We start from the raw sequence: 27,873 nt of genomic DNA on the forward strand, positions 1-27,873 counted from the left end.
TCCTTTCCCCTACAGATGCTGCCCACAGGGCTAGGCTTGGGTGAGTATCTCCCCATCAGAGCAGCTGCTTAGAAATAGCACAGAGGGACTTCATTTCTATGAAGCCACCAGGGATCCAAGTACTCTCAACAGGTAGTAGTGATGACAGTGATGGTAGTTAGAACTTACCTAGCACTCACTCACTCTGTGCCTGTCTTTCTCCTAGGTTCTTTGCCATATTAACTCAAGAAATATGAGAAATTACTGAGAGAAACTCATGGAGACAAACCCCAGGAACCAGGGAGAAATAATGGAAGCTGAGACCAGGCTACACAGTGTGGTTAGAGGCCTGAGACCTTGGGCCTCTGAGGGACTCCCCAAGAAAGGAGACCAGAGAGCCCTGATTAAGTGGGGGTCAGGCGGGAAGAGAGCAGGCCACCACTGGGACTAACAGCTGAAAAAAGGAAAAGAAGGAAATAAGCCTTCATTGATCACCTTCCATCATTCATGCTCATGGTGTGAAAGGAGTTTACTAGAAGAAGGAGACAAAAATGGCAGCTCAGCAGAGAAAGCTCAACAGAACAGATTTTATCCATTTCTCAAATATTCCCATTACCCTTGCAGATACTAACTCCTCTAAATCTATTAAAGTCATATGTGTATACGTGTATAGACCAGTAATAATCTAAACATCATAGTACACAATATTAAGTGGAAGCATTCAGGTTTATTTCCTTTAAAAACATCTGTCTCATCTGGATTAGATCATTCTCAAATAAGTTACCCTTTCAAATCAGTTTTTAATAAACCACTCTCTGTTATTTTCATTAAGAAAATTAAAATCTTCGTTTTGGTTTTCTTAGAATATCTCCTTTATAAATTAAAAGAACATTCTTATTGAGTTGATGAATCTGTAATTAAAAGAAATCTGCAATAAAACGCCATGAATGATTGTGGAAAAGTGAGAATGGGCAATGTTTTACTGTCATTAAATATGTTCAAGGTAACAATTTTAACATTTCATCATGATTTGATTGAAATCACTTAAATTGTGTGACTACCTAATTTCAATGAATCAAGGTGAAAATATGACCTTGGAGGTCCTGGCATGCTACTCAATCAATCAACTTTATCATGCTCTGCATGTAATCCATCTGGTTGTATATTGAACTTGAAGGAAATCTAAAACAATGGAGCAAAAAGTAGAATTGTATTTGCTACACTTACATTTCTTGCTTATGATGCACAGTGTGTCTTTAAAATTTAACTATGAGACAATCAACACAAAATTAGGCAAAAAGTTTCTTCTGAGATTTGAGTTTCTGATTACCACATCTAGAATGATGAAAGCAGAGGCAGAAATACCAATGCCATGAGGGTTGCATGCCTGCTGCTTTCTAAAAGAAATGCTGCCTCCCTTCAACTTGTTAAAAATTGTTCTCTCTACTTATATCTTTGGAATACATCAGGCTTAAAACAAAGCAGAGGACAGAGTCATTTTTAAAGCCAACTCTTTTTCTTTCTGCCAAGCTACTAGCAGGTAGTTTATTTTAAACTCTAGATGAGCTGTACCTTCTGCTTCATTACCTTTTACCAAATACCACATATTTCCAAAATTTCTTCCCTTGCTCTCAAGGCAAGCATAGACTCTTCATGATTGTTGCTAAGCCCAAGAGCCAATAATTCCTATAATAAGATAGATGCCACCTCTATTTCCTCGCATTGCTTTAGGATAAAATGATGTCTGAATTTCAAACTCTATTACGTTAAAATAGAAATAAAACTACCTAACTTCTTACACAGAAAAAGTATATTGGAGGAAATTACTTTGACACATAAAATTGTTATGTCAAACTTTGTATTATGATGATCTGAAATGTTAACTTGTCAGTTACTTAATAGGTTTAGATTCTGAATACCTAGTAGAGTCAAAATACCGCCTTTTGATTCCATATTAAACTGAGAAAAATATTAAAATGCAGTGTTAAAATGGTGAATAGTGTGCATATAAAAATAAACATTTTTTACTGATAAAATTGCTTCTCTGAAGAGTTACTATCTTAAATATGTGTATAATACACTGGATGCTCTTACCATGAAGGACTGGAGTTGGTCTAAGTGTCTACTAGAGTCTAATATAACCTTTGTCTCCAATTCCTAACACAAATTTGACAATCGGAATAGCTTACAGAGAGTGCCCAAAAAGCTACATCAAGGGAAGAGTGGGGGAATCTAAAAAAATAAAATAAAATAAAAATGTAAAGATCTGGGATTTCTTCAAAAAATATTCCATTTGATTAAATTCAATTAAAACAATACTTTACTGGGCAAACATGACCAACTCAGGAAGAGGGATGAAGAATGCTGCCTGTAGAGAATTACTATTAACAGAAAAACCTTCCCTGAGGTGGTGGCATTGACCTGGCTTCTTGAAGAAATGCAAGCACTGGCATAAACAAAGGAAAGGCACCATGGTACTCTAAGTGGGAAGAGAAATACAGGCAAAGGTATGAAGGAGACGGACGGCAGGTGGGCGTCTGTACTATTTTCTTCATGCTTACAAGAGGAATAACACCGCTCTATAAAGATAAAAATGAATACGGCATATCAAAACACTTTAAAAACTCTGAAGGGCTATATAAACATAGGATTATCATTAGAAGTAATGATGAACTGACTTCATTCAACAGGCAAAATATAGCCACTGTGGGTTTCCAGAAAGAAAAATGACCAAAAAAGGAGAAATCTGTTAGGATTATTAATTCAAAGTAAGCGTTTATACAGATTCAAGGAGGGATATGAGGCAGAGGTTAAGGAGATTTGATGCATGATATTCAGTACGTACAGGCAGGAAATGAGGAGTGCCGAGACAAAGCTGTTATTGGTGAGAAACAATAAATCAAGAGATAAAATATTACCTGAAAGTTTAGTGGTTACAGCTAGTAATCTGTTAATGATAATTCCCAAATTTCAAGCCCAGGTGAGTGAAATAATAGTAGCAAAAAACTGAAGAGGTAAGTGAAGTTAGGAGAAAAAATAAACTTAATTTGAGTCCTGCTGCTCAATATACAAGTACATAGTTAGATTTACTATAACTTCAGTGCAGGATGTGGACTTCAATAGCTATTATAGAATAACAGTGGCAAACTTGAATTCTGGCCACTCAACAAAAAAAAAAAAAAAAGAGAGAGAGAGAGAAAGAGAGAGAGAAAGAAAGAACAAACGAAAGAAGGAAAAAAATAAGTTGACCAGGGAAAGAGAAATTTTCTTTTTAAAGATTTAACTCATTTAAGCATATGTCCACAAATCATTACCAGATGTTCAAAAATCTAAGTTCAGTCTCTCAAGGTAGAAATAGGAATCTAAGGATCTCATCACATAGAAAAGAAGTAAGTTTACTCCTAAGGGAAAAGCAGTGGTTGGGATAAAGAGATGTGAAAATCAGACATTAGCCATTGGAAAAAATTTACATACATGGAAGACAGTCATACTGTGAGGTTCCCAGGGCCAACAAACGACTGCTGCACGCAATAGGCTTTTGGCGTGCAGACCACGTGACCCATCTGGTTTAGTCACCTCACGTCTTTGCAGGGAGACTTCCCTTACTATTCTGTGTTTTCTCCTCTTTTGCTCCTATATCCCACTTAGTGAGTCAATCAGATTCATCACTTGGTTTCATGGTTAATTAAGATGCTACTGATTCTTATTATTTATTTTCATATTTTAAAATCAATACATAGTTGTGGTCAAACTGGTTTCTATCTGATTATAATGCTGGCATTTTTAACGTTTATCATAAACACCATGGGTCTGCCAGGTCCACAGACAAGGTTTCAGGACCCGATTTATAACGTTTTTTCCACTTCACAGTTTGATTCTTCCTTTAAAAGTAAAGTGAACAAAATATTTCTTCATTATATGATTTATAATTACAATATTTTTCCCCCTTCAAAATATTTTTGAGTATTTTCTATCAGCCATACTCCTTAATATGAATTATCAGGATTATTGTGAAGATTAAGTGTGATTATAATAAATCATGCCTATGTTTTGCCCATTTCATTTAAGAAATAGCAGGAATAAAAAGAAACATGGATTTTTTTTTTTACAAAATGGAATCACATAAGTAAGGACCATATTTCTATTCCATGGATGAGCCAAGGATTTGATGGGTAGTGTAACTTGAGAACCACTTCATAAATTGGAAAATTAGGAATGGGTGGTCCATGGTACCTTTGCTGTAGTTTTCCACAAAGGAGAAAAATTAAATGGAGAGAAAGAAGATAAAATCAGAGCTGGTGTTTAGAAGAGACTGAACTAGGAACCATGAGGCTAAAACCCTGAGCCTGGAAGATGAAAGGCAGCATTCACAGCAAACGATGGGACAATCAGATCCCATACTCCAGGCAATCCTTTCCTGAATATAACAGAGCTAGAGATGTTTATGAGAAAGGTGGGTATTTTCCTCCATTCAAATAAGACTCAGCTGGAAGATTTATAATGAGAAGTTGGGAGGAAATATGAGGATGACCCATGAAGGACTCAGATATGATATGATGTAAGGTCAACAGGTCCTTTTTCATTGGACTAGGTCCTATATACTTACAAGATCAAATCAATTAATTGCACACATTTTACATCAATGAATACAGTAATTCTAATCTTTTACTAAAGAACTTTTTTTCGGCTTCCCATATTCCCATCTACATTAGCTTTACCCGTTTGGAAAGGACAAAGAGCCAAACATAAAAGTCATCCCTAAAACCTAACACCATATCTACTTTAAACACTATTAAGCCAAGTTGCTTAACTTTCTTAACTTTCTAAGTACTTAAACAACAGCAACGATGTTGAGTTGATTGTTCTCAAGTAATTTTCTTTGTTTTGCTACTCTTCAGAAGCGCCAGTCAAAACAAACCTCATATTTCTAAATTTAGGAAGTTCTACAAGATGTGACTAAATCTCCCAGAATATAATCTATCACACCCTCAAAGATGAAATCAAGCCAAGTGTATCCAAGATGATTACTTTATGATTACTGGCATAAAGACTACCCTTGAAAAAGCACTGTGGCATTTCTCCTTTGTAACGTAACAGAAAAAAACCATTAAAAGATAAAATGGTACTTTAATTGTTGGGAGTATGAAAATGAGAGTAACGTCTTCAATTGTCATAAACTAATTTTCCCTGGAGTGACCTGTTAATGGAGGATTGTGGAAAAGAGCCACATTTAGTGGTAATGAACAGAAGATGTTCTGAAGAACTTAAGTGTTCCTTATACCATTTAATATTTTCAAAATTGATGTACTCCCATAGCATACTTTACTCTTCATTTGAACAAAAAGCAATTCCATCAGCACACTTGTATGTAGACACAGCTTTTATTCATATAAGGAATAAATGTTTGTATTACTGAATACAAATATTTCACCAGCAGCTCCATATTTTAGGTCTGTTTTGATGCCCAAAGAGCTATGTAAGTGCTATAGTAAGGTAAGGGCAGGGAGAGAGGGAAGTGAAATTCTGATGAGAGACCAGTTGGGAGAGCAAAGCCCAAGGCCTGTAGAACCCAGGAATTAAAGCAGAGAAGGTGCCAAAGGAATAGGATTAGCTGGGGCAAAAGTGTGGGTCCCCGCTACCCCAAGTCAGAGGAAAAGAGGTAAGAGTTGGTGCAGATAGATAACACCCTCAGATGTGGGAGTAGGAGCTGATGAAGTTGAGTCTTTGGGAGATGGTGGAGAGAAGAATATCATCCATTATGGGAAAAGGGTTGGGAGAGGTAGGATTAGGCACATGAGGAAAACAGTCATGTTTGGGCATGCTGCCCAGCAGGATAAGAAAGAAGGCTGACCGGGATCATATGAAAATATCTAAGTGGACCTGAGGCACAAACCAATATTTGAGACTCAGTTTGAGTGGGGAATCCATCCAGGAACTCGAGTCTGCCTCCAATCCTCCTTGTTACTTTACCTCCTAGGTACCTGCTTTCCTGTCTGCCAAATGGGAACGCTGACAAAACAGTCTCCGAGAGCCATCCAGCTCTAGCTTGCCATAATTTTTGCTTCCTATTATGCTCATCTTTTCAAAGTACAATCTAGACAGTGCCTGACTTAAAAACAGTACTGACATCAAAATTATGCTAGAAAAAGAACAAAGCCCAAATTACTGTGTAATGAACTAATATGTAAGTCTGAACTTGACTGCATTTGGTTATGAAGGAAATACAGATAAGATATACATTCAGGTTGAGGTTTATCTTCATGTTTGTGTGTGTGTGTGTGTGTTCTAATTATACTGGCTAGGGCAAAGCAAAACAAAATCAATCTATTTTGAAAGGGTCTCCCTGGATTATATGCTAATTCATCACAAAATTAAGAACAAACTGAAATTGATAATACTTAAAGTAGATCTTAAAATCTAATTAGCAGAATTACTAGTAATTCACCATTTCCTAGATTTAAATTGGGTCCTGTCACTATTTATAATTTATGAAAACAAAATCAATCAAAATAATTACAATCCAATCCAAATGAGTGAAATTATTTATTTATACTCTCCCCCCAAAAGAAAGAGAGAAACTTTTTCTATGATTAAAAGCACTGCTCATGAAATCAATTTCTATAGCCAAAACAGGTAAGGTGGTGTTGTTGCTGTTGTTAAGGGATTTAAATCCATTATAAAATATAAAGTGATACATAAACTACTATGACTTTTAAAACTGGTTCTCTTACATGCAACTACAGCTATAGTGGTCAGGCTTTACCTAAATCATGAATATTTAGACAAATGTTAAATGATGCTTAGAATACAAACCTACAAGGAAATCCCATAGTGATTCATTGGTTCTTGTTTTAAAGAAATAGGAAACATTTTTATGAGTAATTTTAAATTTAGAAAATTGTTCATCTCCTTAACATGCATTTACCTAAAGAAATAATTTCTAGCTATCCCTTTAGCCTAAAGAGCAGCTCTCTTTGAAGGTACCATATGTTCTTTACAATTAACAATAACCCATTTTACCGACCTGAAACTTTGTAAACCATAGATACAAAACCCTCTCTTGGTATGTTAATCTGTCAACCACAGATCCTTAATAAATTCCATCTAATTGCTGGTATCTAGTGAGAGACATTACACAGGACACTGGGGAAGGCTAAGACAAAGACCCCAAATGTGAACTTGGTCTTCCAAGACCAAGTCTACACCATCTTCAGATATCTACATTTGAAGATATTTATCTGATATCCATTTATCTATCCCAACCCTCTTCCCCTAACAGGGTGAGACCAGGCTGAGTCACCCCACCTCACACTGGATGAGAAAGCTGGCCAAAGTTGGAGGACAAAAACTATAATCAAGGAAAAGAAAGAAAATAATGGCCCACTTGGCAACGGAACCTCAAAAAACATACACTTTAAGTGATTTCACAGGGTCCGTCCAATTCAAATAGTCCATGATTTATAAATACTTTAGTGGGGTCGATCTGGTTCATATTGTAATTATTATAATTAGCACTAAAATGCAGCTACTGAGCATTCATTTCTCTATATATTATTTTACAAAAAGAGTTGCAAATTAAATGAGAGTGAATAGTCTTACAAATGCTGACACATTTCCAAAGTTTCACTATGCTTAGAAGTACCACCTAAGGACACTGGCAGGAATGTCTTCTGATCACCAGTTTATGTAAACATCCTACGCACATACTACCGAAGTTACTTTCAAAGTAAAGATAAGCATTAAGCAATTTCAAAACAGTGTTATTTTCAAAGTTCCCCTGTTAACCATAGCATGCTAGAGTTGGAAAGGAACATATCCATTACTGAACAAGAACAAGGAAAAGCATACTTCCTATTCATACAAGCTTTTGGCCTGATCCCAGTTGCAATTCTCCTGGCCAATATGACTTTAATACTTTTCCAGAAATGGGGGAAAAAAAATAAGACTGAGTTAGCCTGCAACTAGTTTCCTGTACAAATTCCTCCAATGTTCCCAGAAAGATTGTAGTATCTCCTGACATAGTCCATAAATATATATTTCCATAGGTTTTCACAATGACTTATATCCAAAATTAAGAGTTTTTCTCATACATTTGACATTTAGGAACTATAACCAAGTTCTGAGTCATTTCATATTTGATAATTCCTCTAGAACCTCAGCCAATGAAAAATATCACTCATTATGTAGCCTGCTCGTTCCTTACTTTTCTCCCCCATTGTTTCTTTAGCTGCCTCTTAGTATTTCTCAAAGTCATTGTATTACATAACTTTATAAAATAGCTTCTATAACTGGTTGCCTCCAAGAGTGATTCTCCTGAAACATTAAGCCATTCTTCAATACATAATTAACTTAATGAGCACCTACTGTGCCAAGCACTAGAGTAGGCTTTGAGGATATGGAGATAAAAGGCTTGAGGAGGGGGAAAAAGAAAAAAACAAAAAAAAATGTACACAGACTGATATGGGAGAACAAAGGAAGGGCCTCTAATCCAAGTCTTGGAAGTGAGGATGAGGAGTTCAAGAGATCTCTAAATAGAGACTGGAAAGATGAGTCATTCTGCTCAACAGAGCAAGAGGTAGGAGAGAAGACAGAACTCTCACTGACCTTAAAGTAGTAAGTTTAGGCCACAAGGCAAGGTGTGTGTTGAGGACAGGAATGGTAAGAGATTGGGATAGAAAAGCAGATAAATTCTAGCTTATGAAAGTCCATGAATTCCTTGTGTATTCCAAAAGCAAAGGGAGAAAAAACTGCACTGAATACTTTCATGTAAGAAAGTGACATGAATAGGTTTTCTTCGTAGAAATAGGATTACAGAAGCTGCCCCATGGAAAATTGGAATGGAAAGGGGGTGGGAGGGAGGAGAGACTGTAGACAAGGACCCCAGTTAGTCTTCAGCATCATCAAGATGAGAAAATAATGATAGGTTCAAATAAGGAAGAGGGATGGGGATGGAAAAGGATGTATCTAACCAATTTGAATGAGAGAACCTGAGGTTAACTTCCCAGTTATGCTTGGGTAACAGGGTGGATGGTGATTTCTTCCACTTGGCTAGCAGACACAGGAGGAGAAATAGGTTTCAGATGATGCAGGGTTCAACACTGAACCCTTTGAATTTGAGAAGGCTACGGTAAAACAAGGCAAAATGCACAGCAGAGAGTTGAACATACGGACTTAGAGCTCCGGGAAAAAAAATCTAAGGCAGGGCTGTCTGGAACTGCCATGAGCAATTAGGTAGTGGGTACATAGTACAGAATGAGATCACTCAGTCAAAGTGTGCAAGAGTAACAGAAACCTGGGAAATGTGGGACATAAAGCCCACAAAGGAACATAATAATGGGTGACTCACCATAGAGGTATAAAGCCAGGAAAAATTGATGATTTGAGGCCAAGAGAGAAAAGTGCCAAGAAGGTAGTAATAAGAAGAGCCAGAAGGCACAGAGTGGGCAGTCATTGAAAGTGAACCTAGGAAACCTGATTCCTGTTGGGAAATCAGCTATGGTGAGTTGCCTCTGGTAACAGGAAGTTAATTTGCCCCCTAAAAACTGACTTGGGCTAAATAAAAATCACTGGCTGTCCAGGCACAGTGGCTCCTGCCTGTAATCCCAGCACTTTGGGAGGCCCAGGCAGGAAGACAGCTTGAGCCCAGGAGTTCAAGACCAGCCTGAGCAACATAACTAAGACAACCTCCCCCAACCATCTCTAAAGGAAAATAATAAAATTAGTGTGCATGGTGGTGCAAGCCTGTAGTCTCCTCTACTCAGGAGGATCACTTAAGAGCCTAGCAGTTTGAGGTTACAGTGAGCTGTGATCATGCCACTGTACTTCTACTGGATGACAGAGAGAGACCTTGTCTAAAAATAAAAAAATCACAGGCTTGGGAATCTGCTTTAATAGATAGTGGTTTGAATTCTGGTTCCTCCAGTTAGTAGCTAAGTTTAAGTAGAAAAGTTGTTTAATCACTCTGTGCCTCAGTTTCTTTACCTCTAAAGAGAGATGAGAATAACCACATCATGGGGTTATTTTGTATTTTAAATTAAATAACCATCACACTCGGTGGCTCACACCTATAATCCTAGCACTTTGGGTGGTCAAGGCAGGATTGCTTGAGCTCAGGAGTTCGAGACCAGCCTGAGCAAGAGTGAGACTCTGTCTCTACTAAAAATAGAAAAAAATCAGCCGGGCATGGTGGCACCCGCCCATAGTCCCAGCTACTTGGGAGGCTGAGGCAGAAGGATTGCTTGAGCCTAGGAGTTGGAGGTTGCAGTGAGCTAAAATGATGTCACTGCACTGTACTCAGAGTGACAGAGTGAGACTCTGTCTCAACAACAAAAAAATAAAAATAAATAAATAGCATAATATATATAAAAATGCCTGCTACACTGTCTAGCACAGAATAGTCACTCAATACCTTCAGTATCTTTTTGGAGACACATATGCATAGGCTTCATTCATCTACCTAATCTGAATATCATCTTACAATGAGCCAAAGCTATATCTAAATACTAACTTGCAAACTCACAGTAAATAAAATTTGGTCTCTTAGAAATACAATCCTATGAGCTATACCTAATTCCTTGAAAGTTTTCGTATACTTCACAGGGATGAGCAAATTGCTCATAGCCACTAAATAAATCACACTAGCTTGTCACCAGTTTAAACACAATAGAAGTAGATACTAATTCAATGGATTTATTACACACACACACACACACACACACACACACACACACACACACAAAATAGAGAGGTTCAAATACCCATGAAGTGATAAGCTTATCCCCAACTATGAATCTGGAGTATAGAATAGTCAAAAGTAGTCAAATGAGTTATAATGTGCTTCAATACCAAGGTCTGAAAGAAATTGGGACAGTCCCCTCTAAAATCAAGGCAAAAGCAGAGGAACGTTTTTAAATTTAAATTAGAATGCAAACTAAAGCCCTGTATTGGCACCAGCCTACATCACAGAACTGTTGTTCCTTGTGATCAAAGAAAACATTATTATGATAATATTAAATCAGAGCAAGGGCATAATGCTTTTGTGATTTAATACATTTGAAGGCTATTTGTTGGATTATAAGGATTTTTTGATATTTGTTCTGAGATAATGTCTTTGTTATGTAACATACCTGATTTAAAAGTTACAGTCACTTCCAGTAGAAGAAAAATATGAAATATGGATAAGTATAAAAATAAAGACTTGCATTAAGGTCACAGACAAATCACACATAAAAAGTTGGGATGGATTTCAGGGGAATAGTCTTTCTGTTCACCGGAGTACCTATAGTTCCAGCCATAGAATGCAACAAAGTGGCTACAATCACACTCAGTGCAGGCATCAGCAGGCCAGTTTATTTAGAAAACGTCCTTTTAGCCACATTTGACTTCTATATATGGAGGCACATCCACCAAACCCTAAGCAATACATGACTCTGCAAATACACAGCATTAATTTTGTTTTACCCACCTGACCCTTAACTCATTCACAGCCAAACTGAAAGGACACTCTGAGAAAAATGAAGTTCTGTATAAGAAAAGAAAAAGGAAAATGGCTAGGAAAAGAATCACACTGAGTGGTATTGATAAGCAAGATTGATGGCTTCAGATTTCTCTTTGTGTTTACTGACAAAAGGCAGCATGCAGTAGCAGGCTTGGCTTGTTCCAGTGAAAAATGAGCAGGGTTAGTGGATTGCTTACCTCCCAAAACTGCTTTCTAGAACACCAGCTTATCTTTTCCCAGTCTAATACTTTCCATGTCCAGTGGAATATTCTACCTTTGGTAATACAATTAGAATTTACACCCAATTTGATAAATATAAATACATATATCTGTGCATTTGTTTGCTTGTTTCAAGAATAACAAGCCCTTCTGAACAAGGGTAAATTGTTATGAAAGATATTATTCACAGTTTTTATGCAACCAAATATGCACAGGAATTTTTAAGAGGCAAAAAATATCCCCACTCGAGTAGCTGGTCTCACTAAACATCCATATCCTTCAAATACCAAAGGCTGAAAAATCAGCAGGCACAAAACAGGAAGGGAAAAAAAAGAAGAGGCCCATTCATAACCACAATCAAGCATGAATAATTACCAATTTTGAATGTAAAGATCATTCAAATAAATGTAACTGATGGATCATCCACATAGGATGCAAGTCAAAGTAAACAGACAGTCCACTTTGGAAAGTGTCTAGTGAATTGATTTAACAAGTTTAATGCGAGCATCAGTGTGGGGCTATTACTGATCGTAAGCTTTACTGATGTTATTTGTTCGCTTGGAAAAATACCGCTCTTTGGAATGAGCACATTAAGGCTAAAATTGCAGAGAAAACCCTATTACAACTTTATTGCTGGCAAATTGGAACCAAACCTTGTCTGTATATCAATTACTTAGAGTTACCACAGAGATAAATCCTTTTTTTTCTTTTTTTTTTTTTTGTATAGGCTCAATCTTGAAGACGACGATGAGAAACTCCTTATTATACCCTACCAACATCACTAGGTTTTCTTAGCAATTTCAAGAAATTGTCAATTAAGTTCTTTTTATTAGGTTCCAAAAGCTGTTAAGTCAAACACAAATCTATCATAAGGCTTGTAACAGCATGTTATTTAGGCACATTTCAATGCTTCACTCTTTCATTATCTACCTACCCCAATGAAACTGCAAAGTTCTAGTAAAGTAAAGGAGTTTCTTGTTGATTATCTTGGGGTCACAGAAATTGGTGTAAGTGGCCACTCATTTGTAGCAAATGCTCTACCCAACTCCCATTCTTATTGAAAGTGGGGGTGGAGTAATAAAAAATTTATAAGATACGATTTGCTTCCAAACTCATTACAATGGAGGAAATGAGTTTGATGCAGATAGCCAGGATAGTAAGCACTCAGACAGCATATACTCAAGAAAGATTTTTAAACAGGGGTACAAATGTGTCCATTATTTGCTGATTTCACTTGTGAACTGTGAGATCATTAAGAGACGGCATCAAATCATCCAGATGGCTATTGATGACAAAACCCCACCATAAAGCGGCAGGGATTACAGGAACATGTAAGCAGTTGTCCTTCTTGCTCCCTGACCTAAGAAAGGGTAAATGCTTTGAAAAGACAGTCTTGCAGGTCCCCAGGAAGAAGGAAAGAGTTAGTATCCTTGGAAGAGCAAAACAATAGAGGTGCATAGAGGTCAGCCCCAGAGGCAGCTGCTCCTTTGACCTTCTAGACAGACAAATGAGGCTTAATAGGAAAGGGAGACAAAATGGCACATAATTCTAATGAATAAATATGGCCCAGTGCTATTCAGGAGTTTTGTACTGAAGGCATTCCATGACATTCACATTTCAGATGAGACTGTTAGGAAAGAAAAGGAATTAAAACGGAGTAAAGTCGATGAGCAACAGCTGAAGAATACTATGTTCTTTAGTTTGACTCTCTGAAGTAATTTTGACTTTGATTTCACTTTTGAAAAAATGCAAAAATTAAGAATAAACATTGTTTACATAATCTTGAATTCCCTGCCCTATTTATGCAATAAAAATGAGTACTGTTCTGAAGCTTTTCCAAAGAAGATAGACAAATGGCCAATAAATATATGAAAAAATGTTCAATGTCACTAATCATCAGAGAAATGCAAATCATAACCACCATGAGATATCACCCAACCCCAGTGAGAAAGCTGTTATCAAAAAGTCCCCAAACAATACATGTTGGTGTAGATGCAGTAAGAAAGGAACACTTACAGACTGTTGGTGGGACCGCAAACTAGCGCAACCTCTATGGAAAATAGTATGGAGATTCCTCAAAGAACTAAAAGTAGACCTACCATTTGATCCAGCAATCTCACTACTGGGTATTTACCAAAAGGAAAAAAAAGTCATTTTTATCAAAAAACATTTGCATTTGAATGTTTATTGCAGCACAATTCACAATCACAAAGGTGTGGAATCAACCCAAGTGCCCATCAATTCATGAGTGGATTAATAAAATGTGGTATATGTATACCATGGAGTACTACTTGGCCATTAAAAATGAATACCTTTGTAACAATAAGGATAGAACTGAAGACCATTCTTCTAAGTGAAGTATACTAGAACGGAAAAACAAACACCACATGTACTCACTATTAAATTGGAACTAATTGATCAGCACTCCTGCACAATAGGCAGTAAAATTCAACAGAAATCAAACAGGTGGGAGGGGTGGAGGGGGATGGGTTAAATCGTACCTAACGGGTACAATGTATACTATCTGGGTGAAGGGCACACTTATAACTTTGTCTCAAGCAGTACAAAAGCAATCCAAGTAACATTTGTACCCCTGTAATATTATGAAATTTTAAAAAAAATAAAAAGAAAAAAATTAGTACTGTTCTAATCTTTGAAAAATCAAACAGTCTCTGGATAAAGATTTAAATTTTTATTTAACTTATTTCCTGAAACATGTACCTCAGGAATCTGACCCTGACTTCCTGGACCATAAGCTATAATAGTAAAGTCAATTTATTTCCACGGTATATGTTCAATTATAGGCAATACTGTAAGCCCAATTCTAAGGATAACCCAACTCCTAATATAGGAGTCAAAGAATAACGTGAAGAAACTGTAACAGAGGTAAATGCCTGAAAAAGAGCAAAATGTCCTACGGGTTGTCTTTTTAAAACCCCCCTTTTTTTGGGTATTGAAACCTGTGTCTCTGAGACCAATTAGAAGGACAGAGGAATGTTCTTCGTTCTCTTTTATCTTTGTACCACAGGAGATGGCTCAATGGAACAGAGGGCATGAGATCATCTTCACCAGATATACTATAGTTAGACAGCAATAGCTCAAAACTAAAAACCCCTTTTAAAAGCTCTGTACTTCTGCTAAAAGGGAGGACTACGGTACTTTAAGATGAGAGTCTGTCATCTTCCTCATTTAATAAACTTTTCTTTCCTTTTCCTCAAACCTCTTGTCCTCATATTCTTTGTTCAGCCACAGGGACAAGTACCAAACTTTCAGTAACAAAAGTACGTGTGCCACGTTGAAAAAGCAACACATTTGAAGAATTCTGAAAGGCATCTAACTGTGCCCTCAAACTTCCACTGCTATGGTTTTGTAAGAATTGTTTTTATTGAAATCTGACTTCGTATTTAGGTTTCCACAGCATTTTGCTACAGCCTGACTACTTGGTAACAGGCTAACAACATTTGAAGAGGAAGAAGGTCAAAGCTATCATTATGGTGGTGACAACCAATCACAGTGGGAAAAAATAAGTTTTATTTATTACTCTTAATACAAGAAACCTTTACTGTAGAATATAATTGCACTGTCACTACACACCAGAGATTTTTAATCCCCAATCATTTCAACATATTTTACAGTTCATTACCTTTCCAGCTAGATATAGCAGGAAGGACTCTCCTGAGTCTATATGAAAGCATTAAAAAATCTACTATTTTTACACTCATATTTTAACCAAGCAAAATACTGAATGGGGAATTTGAAAGAGGCTAAAAACTTGTATATTCCAAATTAACATTGGAATAAAAACATACATCTCATAATCAATTTTAAATCCCTCCAGTAAAGATTAGAACATCTAAAATTATGAATCATGAAAAGAAATAGAGGCTGTGTAACACACAGGTTAGAATTTTAAATTGGTTTTATGAGAACCAACTTGGCAGTGTCCAGACTAAACAAGACTAACTATACACCTTGCTAGCAACACACAATCCTGCAGCTGATACAAAGTTATGTTGCCTTTAGGAAGAGATTACCTGTTATGATTCTCATAAGTTCTAATAAGTGTCACTGTGAAAAGGTAAGCAGCTGTATCACTGTGAATTTTGTTCCGTAAAAACCTATCACTTGCAGTCATTTTTCACACATCGTAGCTCATGCATCTTGCCCTGCATGGATTGAATTTAGCCTTCATCACAATTTCATCATGACAGAAGTTGTCTAGTTAGCTAAACTATATCATGAAAATAGAATTCACTTTTTAAACACTTCTGGATTCTGCAAACACTGTTCTTCTAGATTTGGGGTGCTTGTCTCTGCAGGTCTGTAATGAACTCAAGAGCAGAATCTTGGTTGAACATATTTTCTCTATAGTTCTCACCTAGTAACTCACACTTCACTACTGAGAATGATTTCTACAAAATAAAATGCTATTGGCAAACAGGTTTCAATTAAAAATAATTGTAAGTTTTCTACATGAGTCCTTCTAAAAGCAAATTAGAAAATGATTTACTTTCCCTCTCATCAGTGAAGCATATTTGAAGTTAAACTGTTTAATTTCAAAACTGAATATGACTTTTGATTCAGAAACTGTGACAAATATATAATAAAATGCAGTCATTTTACCAACTTGCAGTAAATTTTCCCAAAAAGTGGCAAGAGTTTACAGGAAAAGCCTGCTTCAATGCAAAACATCATGCTGCTGTTACTAATACATATTGCGCCACAAAGATCATAAAAGGTTTCCACTGTCAGCATTTTCTTTAAGAAAACCAAAGTCTCTATTTCAAAATAAATCAGCCTAAAGCCTGTCCTCATATTTGAGTAAAGGAAAAAGGCCATTCTGAATATTTCTAAAAGTCCCATCAGAAAAAAAGTAATGTAAAACAAGGAGGGATGCCTTCCATTCATAATCAGCTATTTGAAATACTGAAAGATTTAGCTGGTTTCCCTACAGAGGGGAAAAACCAGAAATTTCTAAAACCAGAAATTCCTCTATATCTGTAAAGTATTTATGAGGCCAAAAAAGAGAATTAAAATTAAAAGGGAATGATTATATCAAATCAACACAAGTAATAAAGGGAAGGTGAAGAATGAGTAGTAAAACATTTACTCAACATTTCTACTTTAGAATGTAAAGAAATTTGCACAAATACAGCTCTAGGAACATCTGTCTTCATGTACTATTTCATTAGCAAATTTTGGATTCATGAATATATTATTCCAAGAATAATACATTCCCTTCTAAAGACTAGCACTTTAGCAGAGCAAGACCAAACCAGATAGTCCTGTAGTTAGAATCACAGCTCTGAAGGTAGAAAAGAAACAAGATTGTACTGAGTTCCTATCACGAATTAGGCACTGGGCACTCCCACCCAGGTTATTTCATGTTGTCTTCACCACAGTCCTATGAGGCGGCCATTAATCATCTCAGTTGCACAGATAAGGAAACTGAAGATCAGATCAGAGAATATCATAAACTTGCAAGAATATCATAAACCAGCAAGGCCACCATGCTGGTTAGCCTTACCTCAAGTCAGGTGACTTCCAAACCCATGTTCCTGCTGCCAACTATAAAGTTGCTGAAGGGAGAAAGAGTAGTAGCTAAAAGGCAAGACTTTGTTTGCATGCTTTTAAGGATAATGAAAATTAGTGGGCCAGCTAGAAAGAAAAAATTTACTATTGAAACAAAAAATTAAAATTATGGTTTGGCACTGATATTGTACATTGTCTAGAACACTTAAAGTTATGAGTCTTTCAATTATTTTTTTTAATTCGTCAGAGCCTGACATAGTTTTGGACTTTCTCACTAACACAGTGTCAGGAAACATTTGATAGACAACAAGACAGGGCTTAGAGGAAACTGTAACAGGTCTTCAAAACAGTCTGTTTAACTCTACAAAATTTAAGTTTGGTTTAGAAGCTCTGCTTATTATTATACTTAAGAATATTTCTTTTGAATAATTGAGGGTAGATAGAGCATATTCATCTCATATTCTTTTCTCATCTGGTAACTTACTCTCGATGTAAATATATATTATCAACCATTGTTAAATAACCTACTTTTTAGTAGGAATCAAATACCCTGGCAACAGATACCTCCTGTTACAGAACCAGCCAAGAGGCACATACCTGGTTGAGAGTAGAAGGGAGAAAAACCAACAGGGAATGAGAAGTTAGGCCAGAGCCCTCCAGACTATGAGTTAAGTGCTCTGGATCTAAAGATCAATTATCTGGGTTTGAATTGCTGTTCTTCTAACTGGTTAGTTATGTATTGTGAGGATTAAATGAGATAATGCATGAAGTACACTTAGTGGAACCTGGCACACAGAAATAAAGACTAAATAATATTAATTATCATTATTATTCTCCAACGCAATCATCACAACTGCTTGGTAGACTTTCAACAAATATTCTGAATCAAGTGGTCTGACTGGGGCCACAGACTCCATTTCCTAAAAGCTTTCATCTATATCCAGAGAGCAGCCAAGGTTACAGACCAATGGCCTAGAACCATGGTTTCCAAATAGCCTTCTATATATTTGTTTGCATGTCAAGGTAAGATATCCTCAGAGCAAAAATAGGAAAAAAAAGTTGGAAACCACTGGCCTAGAAGAAAACTCCCCAAAATAAGTGCAAAGACGAAGTCAGAATCAACAATGCAAGGAAGCCATGCCCATTCAAGTTGACAAGTATGGGGTGGACTTTACTCATGCCTAGCTGAGTCGGGGCTTCAGCTACCAGCATGCCGGGCTGGGCAAGTATAAATAACTAGAGGCTCTGGTAATGTGGTATAGTAGAAACAGTAGTAAACTGATCAAAATAGAGTATTCTAATATTGACAGTACCACAAAGTAGTCACGTGGCCTCAGGTTCAATCTCTCATGGCCTGTTTCTTCTGTAAAATGGAGATGCTAATACGCTTCAGAGTTTGCAGAAGATGAAATTAATAGAGAGCAAGCTACAAAAAAAAATCTGCAGATTAATGTAATGTGGTTTTATTTCTACTTTTTACCCATAACATATAAGGTCCAGGATGACAGAAGCCACAAATGTTTATCTGCCACCATCATCTCCAGACCTTGATTTCTAGACGCATCAGATAGTCCCAAATGCCCAACTGCCTTTTGAATTAGACCAACTGCGGACATTGATAAAGAAAAAAAATTAAACTACTTAAATATAGAAATTTTTTTTAAATTTCCAATGCATTTATTGAGCAACCTCTATACATGTAGAAGAAGTAGAAGATATAGGTCCCCATGTAATTGGGAAGTCAAATACAAATTATAACAATGGGAAGCAACCAAAAACGGTACAAATCCTAACGTGATATAATGTGCTTTGTTGTATAATTTTGTAATAAATGTAGGTATCAATAAAATGAAAAGTTAGATTTTTCCAAAGCAAAGGCCTGGTGCAAAAGAGACCCGAAGATGTGTATAAAATCAGATAAGCCTATGGGCATAGAGGTGAAGTGAGTTGGGCTGAGAAGTTTTCTAGAAAAAAGAGAAGCCTTCACATTCCTTTATTCCTTTCTAAACAGCAATTGCATAATATTAAATTTAAAGGCAACAGTCATTATTTCCCTTTAGAGAACATCAATGATATTTTAGACTAATACTGACATTTAAAAAAATACACGGTATCCTCAAAGCAACTATTCTTTTTTTCCTCCCTTCCTTTTCTCCTGGAAAGCTCTTACTCACCTTTTAAGCTTCAGCTTGAACTTTTTATCCTCCAAAAGATATCTCTAAACCCCCAAAGCTGGCTTAGGTGCTTTGCCATGAGCTGCCATGGTACTCTGGGCCAATGCCCACTGTAGCATTTGCGCTCTACTTCAACCTCTATGTTCTGTGCTAATGTTGTGCTGGAACGGACCTTCTGCTCCTTGGCAGCAGAAACAGTCCAATTCCAAGCACAAAAGAGGAGATTAATAATTGTATGTTGACAATATGAGTGAATGATTCTCAAAGTGTGTTTCCCCAGCAGCAGGACCTGGGAACTAGTTAAATCTGTAAATTCTTAGACCCCACCTCAGACCTACTGAATCAGAGATATATATTACTTAGAATTACCAAGAAAGAATAGCATTCTTAGACATAGTGATTATAGCTAAATAGACAGATATCCCAGTTTGTATTACTCTCTCCAGAAGCTTTCTCTCTGATGAGGCTTTTCTGCTTCCATTATGAAATTATTCACATATTTTTATCCTTTGAGGTCACGGCAGTACAGAAAACAGTATGTTAGTAATGATTTTTGCTAGCTATGTGGGGGGGGGAGCAAATATGCATCAGAAAAGAAAAAAGAAGACTTAACATTTCTCTATAACTTGCACGCATATAGAGGCTACTAATCAACACTGAGGAAAAAAGGTTTTTATAAAACAGTTCCCTTAATTTGTTACTATGCCGAAATTTTATTCAAAATGTACTTAAAGTTTAGAAGCCTTCGAACGGAGAAAAATAGGGACTATGGAAGGCAGATTTTAAGGAACGCTCATTTTTATCTTTTTTTTCATTTAAACAAAATACTTTATATACTTTGTGTATTTCCACATCATCCAATACTGCATCGTTGCATGAAGAACAATAAAATACATTTGTAGCATATTGTCTTAGATTTATTTTGGAGCAATGTTAACACAGACCATAATATCTCTGAAGCAGCTACTTATATTTGGACCTAATCAAGAGAACAGAGTGACCATTCACTGAAAATCTTTCCTGAACTAAAATGCTATCAAGAGATTAGAAAATAATAACACCCAAATCTCTAAGAAAAAGTCACATATGATCTTTATAGTTTGAATAATGTTGATGCATCTGAACCTCTCCCCTTGCTTACCTTCTCTAATCTTTAGCTTACTTTGACTAGGACATTTGAAAAGGCTATGAATGAAAAATGATTCACTAAGCTCATTTCTGTTTTTATAAGCAATCTCTGCAGACTCAGACACCACCATATATTTTCCAGCTAAGTTGTGGAAAGAACCGTCATTAGAAATTTTATTACAAATGGGCACTTACTTACGCACTACTTTCAGGGAAGGAAAAATCAGGACAGGTGGTCATACAAAAATCTGAAATTCCCATGGCTTCCTGTGTTTTATAGGAGAAGTGCTTGACACTTCTGCTGTCAAATGCAGAAAACCTAATTCATCTTGAATTTGAGAAGGGAACTGTAAACCAAGATATACCTTGTATTGTTCCTTTTTTATTCTCAATACCTATTCTTTTTCTAGTCTCTATTCTGCTTGATGAGTTTGGAACTTATTTTTCTTCACCAAAAGTTAGAGTATTGAACTATCATAAGATGACCACAACAAAATCATAGCCTCCTGAGTTATTAATGTATCAATTTGGAAATAAAATCCTGTAAAGGAGACTTCTAAGTGGTCTGTTACCAGAATTGCTACTTGCAAGGGTTTGCAAATGGAGAAGTAAGTTTATCGCTTATTATTTAAAACATGAAACTATTTTCATGTTACATCAATATGCATGTCTAGAAGCTTGTTTAAGGAAACTATTCACCATGCAAAGTTTTAAATGCACAGTATCAAAGAATAATTTTTGACATTTTGATTCATACATGCTTATAAAGCTCCAAGACAACATGGTTTAATTATAAAACATATTTCTACTGCCTTAGTCATGCCAATTAAATTTGATTGGATACTTTCTTTATTCAACAAGCTCCTTTCATGTCATTTTAATTTACTGTCAAAGCAGCCTGAATATTGGAAACTAAATTATTTACTACAGCCCATAAGCCAATAATGTTCCATTTGTCTTGTACAGAGGGAGACTAGACTAACAAGATTATTAAGGACATTACTTGTAATAGCGAATGTCCTTCACTTTATTTGAGCTTCATGCTGTGCTTTCAGAGATCATACTTCAAAAGAGCTCCATTTCATTCCGTCACAGAACCTCTGATATAAATTATTCTCCACTCCCTTTGTAATATCCTGATCATAGAGAAAGTGGACCCAATATTGTTGTGTTGAAATGGAAACACACTCTCTTCTAAGACAGCCACATAGTTTGTGTCAAACACCTTTGGTGCACTCCCTTGTGCCAATACTGCAAAACAGGGAAAAATCAGTTGAATTTATCTCATAGTGATAATATTTCACACATTAAATTCACAAAAGCTTTTTGTTTTCACTGTCCTGAATGCAAACAATGCTTCTAAGATTGTAGGATATATAAGTAAATCAATAGTCTTAGTTTTTAGAAAATCAGAGAGAGTTCACTGGGCATTGTATATCTGAAAAGACACCTCATGCAGAGCTCCACTATTGTGAAATACTAGAAAATAAATTACAATGTCTCAACCACAAGCACTCTTAAAGGCAGAGAAAATAAATAGAGCTAGGGTAAACTCTAATATGCTGATGGTCCAAGGGAATTCTGCTGAGGTTAGCCTCATGCTAAGACTTATTTAACATCTTCATTAGTGGTCTGGAGAGGGAGGAAACACATCAATTATATTCACAAATGGCAATTAATTGGGAAGTGTTGTAATTATTAGTATAAAAATGAAAACAAATACAAAGAAGGCTGCAGAGGCCAAACCCACAGGAAAAAAAAAAAAAAAACTTCTCAAACGGCAATTTATCAGTAAATCAAAAGGCTAAAATAGAGTAGAAATATTAAGTCTCAAAGAGGTGCTTGGAAACTACATTTTAAAAGATTATTATATAAAATGATGTCAGACTAGAAACCAGCCATAAAACTGTTTAAATAATGGCAAAGGAGGAAGGGGAGTGATATAGTCTCTCAAGAGAGAAAAAAGCAGAGCTCTCAACTCTCAGGGAAGGCATGGAGAACAACAAATGTTCCCTGGATTCCAGCAACAGTGAATCAGAGTTTATTAAAGAAGAGCACCGCCCAGAAAAAAAAGTAAAATAATATACGTTACAATAAATGAGTGTTTATTCCAACTCAATCATGAATGAAAAGTTCACAGATAAGGGTATCAACACAAAGAAAGCCTTCATTTCATGTAATGAAATTAGACAAAGATTCTTTTTAAACAATATAAAAAGAACTCAAATATTATTTAATACAGCTTAGAGGGGTATAAGAAATATAAAATTAGAAGTGATTGAAAAATAAAAAGAAAAATAAGAGAAGGGACATAAAATGGAGCTAGAAATTAGCCTAGTATTTATTTTGGTTATAAACCAGATAAATTTTGAGTTGTGAGCTACAGCATTCTCTCAATGAGTGATCAGAGTACACAGCAAAGGGCTCCAGCTTCCTAAGTGAACTAATATAATCCCTTGAATAATATATTTTAGATATCCTACATATCACAAAAGATTATCAAATTACTCTCTCTCATATGCATGCTTCTATGCAAGGTAAAATAATTCCACCAAAATAATAGAAAGAATTACATTCTGCCACTGATGTAAAGCACATTTTTTCCATTAATGTGAAACAAGCTATTTAGTGGTGCTTCGACCATTAAGCAATCAACCATCTTTTGATAAAGGAAAATATAGTAGGCCCTTAGCCACATTTGAGGGGTTCTATATGCTACAGTTAAAAGCAATGCATTCTCTCATAAGTTTTTCTTCAGTTACTGCACTGTTTAACTCAATTATGAAAAGGAAATTTATTTCTAATTTTGTTGAAGTAAAAGCATGTGAAGAAGGGAGCAAACTGCACTTTCTAGGCGATAGGTCTCAATTTTGATGCTGGAGAGCACAAGGTGACACTCCTGTACATGGCTCAGATTTATGCAATAATGGGCAAATATTTCAAGGCAAATGCAGCTATAATGTTTATGTTAAAAACAATAGGTTATGACAGCAGTCAGATGTTCTATATCCCTCAAGTGTTGAAAATAAATTGTTTCTTTTTGCACACAAGAGATGGAGATTACCAAGGTGAAACATGACAGAAAATTTGTAGAAAATGATCTTGTCTGTGAGCAAGGCTTGCTTCCTGGTACTGATTGATAAAAACAGTACCCCACAGGCCACTGTGTGTTGCCTTAATGAGTCAAATGACAATGAATTTTGAACAAAGAGCCTTGAAAAATTATTTTGTTATCTGTCTTCTACTAAAATTCTATTCACACATGAAGTGACAAAGTTTGAGCTCAAACATCACCTAGAGCCAACTTTTTATTTTCTTTTATGATGACAGTAAGCCCAGCACACATTAGACTCCCAGTAATTATTTGTTAAGTACATGGATGGATTGGTTTCCTATAAGCTCACACCTCTCCCTCCTGGTTATCCCCTCCCCTCTCCTTGTCACTTAACTAAAAGAAAAACCAGTATTTCTCAGTACCAACACACTGAGAAGTCCTCTTGCCTCAACCCCGCAGATCCCCAGGAAGAACAAACTGAAAGGTAATAAATGTGAAGCCAATTATATGCCATTGAAAAAAAGATAAAAACGTGTAGGTTTCATTTTAGCTTACCCTAAGCCCTTTGAATTCTTGATCACATGCTTATTTTCATGGCTGACATAACCTCACACCTGAAGGACATCTGATAAGCAGCAGTGATTTGTTATTACTTGCAGCACCTTGTATAACTTGCAGAAGTTGAGATTTTACCCCAACTTGTATATGCATTAGTTACAGCCAACTAAATTACTAGACATTACACATGAAGCAAGGCCTTCCATATTCATTTTATATGCCATTCTGTGATTTATTCCGACATTAGGAGACCATTTGCCTTGGTAAAAGAACTAATTACTAAATTCACTAACACAAATGGGAAGAACTAACTCATTGCTCTGCCCCACTAGGTAAAAGTTACAAGAAGAATTTCATTACAGCCATGAATCAATTATTCTTGGTTTTCATTTCAGTAATATATGTCTACAGATAGTATCATCTTTTGTCATTTTAATTTCTTAAGACTTTTGAAATAACTTGCAGCACAAAATTAAATAAAACATTATGTTTCAGGTCATTCAAATTACTCAAGTTTTTAAATGCAGTATTCATTTTTCCTCCATATCAACAGAGATTCATCTTCTTGATCCATGATCTACTTAATCTGAAATTTAACCATTAATAGTTTATTCAGAAGAGTTTATGTTTTATAACATATTTGTCTACAGAACTATAGAGAGAATGGAAATAGAAACCAATGAATTGTAAGAAACAAGGAAATGTTTTCAATAAAAATGATCACGTTTTAAACTAAATCATTTTCTATCTATATGCATATTGACATAATCATTACCCATATACTTCCTATTTGAATATTATCAATACCAGCTCTAACATTTAAATCCTAGAACTGTCTGGGGTCTTCAGGTAATATGTTTACAATCTTAGTAATTTCTTTGGCGTAAATGTCATATTTCTTAGCTTCGAATTGAACATAAACAAAGGTAGGCCTACAGACTTTGAATTTATCAATCATTTCCCTTCCCAAAACATTTGGAATATATTTCGTTTTTCATGAGTCAATCAATGTTGTAAGTTTTTTGATATTTCATTTTAGAAAATGTGCTATGAATTAATAAGATTAGGTTCTTTATACAAGGGTGGAAATGTACATTTTGCTTGTGAAAATGTATGTGAGGAAAACCGAATATATATATATATAAATATATTGTAAAGATATGCATTTTAATGTTATAATTATAGCATATGCAAAAATGCATAGTGTATATATAATGCATTCAAATATTTTAATATACTTATCTTCTTTATGTAAATACCTATGCATAAAGTTCTATAAATAAAATTGTAATATAGAATGAATAACATTTCAACAGAGAGAAATATATGTATATGCAAATCTATAGATATATATGTATGCATGTATATTTTCCTGATTAAACTTTATATACTACCCTCCATTTTGACTGAAACAGTGAAATAACTAGCATGTTCCCTCTCTGAAGCCGAAAGCAATTTCCTTTTCTAATTTTAGTTATGCAAAGCCTATGGGCATCATCAGCATTTAGTAATTAGTTTTATAATTACTGCTGTTTTGCTCACTGTCATTCAATTTTTCTTACAACATGGTCTGGGATTGAAACATCCCACATCCACAGCTGTGTAAATTGCTATCCATTTATAAGGCAAAAAAAGTAACATACCACATACATCATTATTCAGTCAAGAATGTGTTGCTGGTACTTAGGTGATGCCTTGAGTGCATAAGCTGCCCACTAAAGTGCCAAGAAAAATGGCATTCCGAATTCCAGGAAATTCTGTCTAGCAAAGTGGTAAGAAAACATGAAAGCTGCCAGAACGGTAAGATTACATCTATGAGCATGATGAAGTATCAGAAATCTAAAGATCATGATGTTAAGACAAACATTTAAGGTGTTAAATAACAGCACTCCCTTTCTATAGGAAAGATGAAATGAACACATGCCTACGTACCTATGGTTACTCCACTGTGTTAAAAACATTGTGTTTCTTCAAAGAGGTAACCAAAGTCGAAGAAAGGTTTTAATCGTGATATATTAAATTTTTCCTAAAATCTACTAAAAAAGTAAAAACTCCATCTTACCACCTGTATACTTCAGTTAGATCTCAGTAATGAATTCTAAAATCAAAACACTGATTTAACGCTCATAAAGACTGAAAACTTAAAAGCTGACAAAGGTGGTTCATTATAGTGTTGCTGTGATAACTGTGAACTTAAATAGCTTCACCAGGAATCTCAGAACATTCTTTGAATACATCTTTGAATATATGTGTTATAGCTATATGCTCTTGAAATCTGTGGAAAATCAAGACAAAATGATTGTAAGTCCTACTTCACAGAGTAAAATGTTTAGGCCAGACCTGGGCATGTTGATCACCTATGGTCAGAGGGAACTGGCCTCAAAGCCAGCTGTAAGTCTCAGAGCAGTTCTGCCTTGGGAAAACATAGAGAATTAACATGTTCCAGAATTAAGAGCCCAACTGATCTTGAACAAGTCACTCCGTGTCTTTGTGCCTCAGTTTTCTCATCTGTAAAACTGTGGAGTACTCATCTTCCTGCATGCTATCTCTGAATGGCTGAAGCAGGATAACAATTATGAAGACACACTGAACAGAACAAGAGCTTTCTCCATATACCTCCTTGCTCCAGAATGTACTCCTTTAGACAGCCTATGGCAAAGGGCACCGGCCAGGATGAGCAACTCACGGCACCTGATACTGGAGGATCTCACAGATATTTTCTGAATTTTTTATATCGGAAAGTTTTGTTTCTACAAATAAATCACAAATGTTTCAAGAGCAGAAATGTATCTTTTATTTCTCATCTATCTCCAAACACTTGGCATACATGGCAGGTGGTTAATATATAGTTTTTATTCTAAATGAATAAATCACAAATGTTTCAAGAGCAGAAATGTATCTTTTATTTCTCATCCATCTCCAAACACTTGGAATACATGGCAGGTGGTTAATATATAGTTTTTATTCTAAATGAATAAATAACACTACCATGAGGCAAGAGAAAGGAGAAAAACTGCTAATAATTGTAAGACTTTAACTGGACAGTTGTTGTGGAACTGACATACAGAAGCAAGTCAGAGCTTGAGGTGAAACACAATGCGAGAATCTGATGGTCAAGTAGAGAACTATTTAGTTTGAACGAATAACAAGTATCTAAAAAATCCTTTCTTTTTCGGTTCTTTCCCAGTGGAAACAGAGAGATGAAAACCAGAAAGGACAGAAGGCAGACCAGAACCACCTCCGCCATCTTTTTCACTTTGAACCCCAGGGCTGGAGGATATAGAACCTGCTGTTTAAGAAGACCAAAAGACAAATCAAATGGATGCTGTATCTAAGAATTATATCAACAGAACATTCGTTATTTTGTATTCAAGATATACTTGTGGCCAAAAGATCATTTGGTCCAGTGTTTCTGAGAATGATCAGAAATCCAGGGTTAAAAGCTCTTATTTCCTCATGAACTGAATGACAGTGGATTTGGACCAAATATTTCGAGTATTTCTTTTCAAAACTGTATTTGTATTTGGGCATATATAGATGTGTGCCTGTGTGTATCACCTACTTAGAGATTCTCTAGTACCTTTTCTCCCCCATTTTTTACTGTCTCTGTCAAATATATGTCATAACAGAACCCTGAAGGAGGTTCTTCAAGGAAGGAATAACAAGAGTTGTTCGTTTTCCTGTTTCCACAGTGATTATAGCCTACATTACACTTAACCTGCTAGCTGCAG

The 27,873-nt window shown here is 35.8% G+C and overlaps 1 protein-coding gene across 1 annotated transcript in view; it reads right to left on the reverse strand.

Moving 5' to 3' along the window:
• Window positions 1-27,873, reverse strand: part of NPAS3 (neuronal PAS domain protein 3) — an 855,986-nt gene that overhangs the window by 525,104 nt on the left and 303,009 nt on the right. The window contains 1 exon segment of the mRNA XM_012647885.1: window positions 7,408-7,446. Coding sequence (XP_012503339.1) covers window positions 7,408-7,446 — 39 coding nt within the window.

This window comes from Propithecus coquereli, unplaced genomic scaffold, assembly GCF_000956105.1.
Source record: "Propithecus coquereli isolate 6110/MARCELLA unplaced genomic scaffold, Pcoq_1.0 Scaffold273, whole genome shotgun sequence".
Taxonomy (NCBI): domain Eukaryota; kingdom Metazoa; phylum Chordata; class Mammalia; order Primates; family Indriidae; genus Propithecus; species Propithecus coquereli.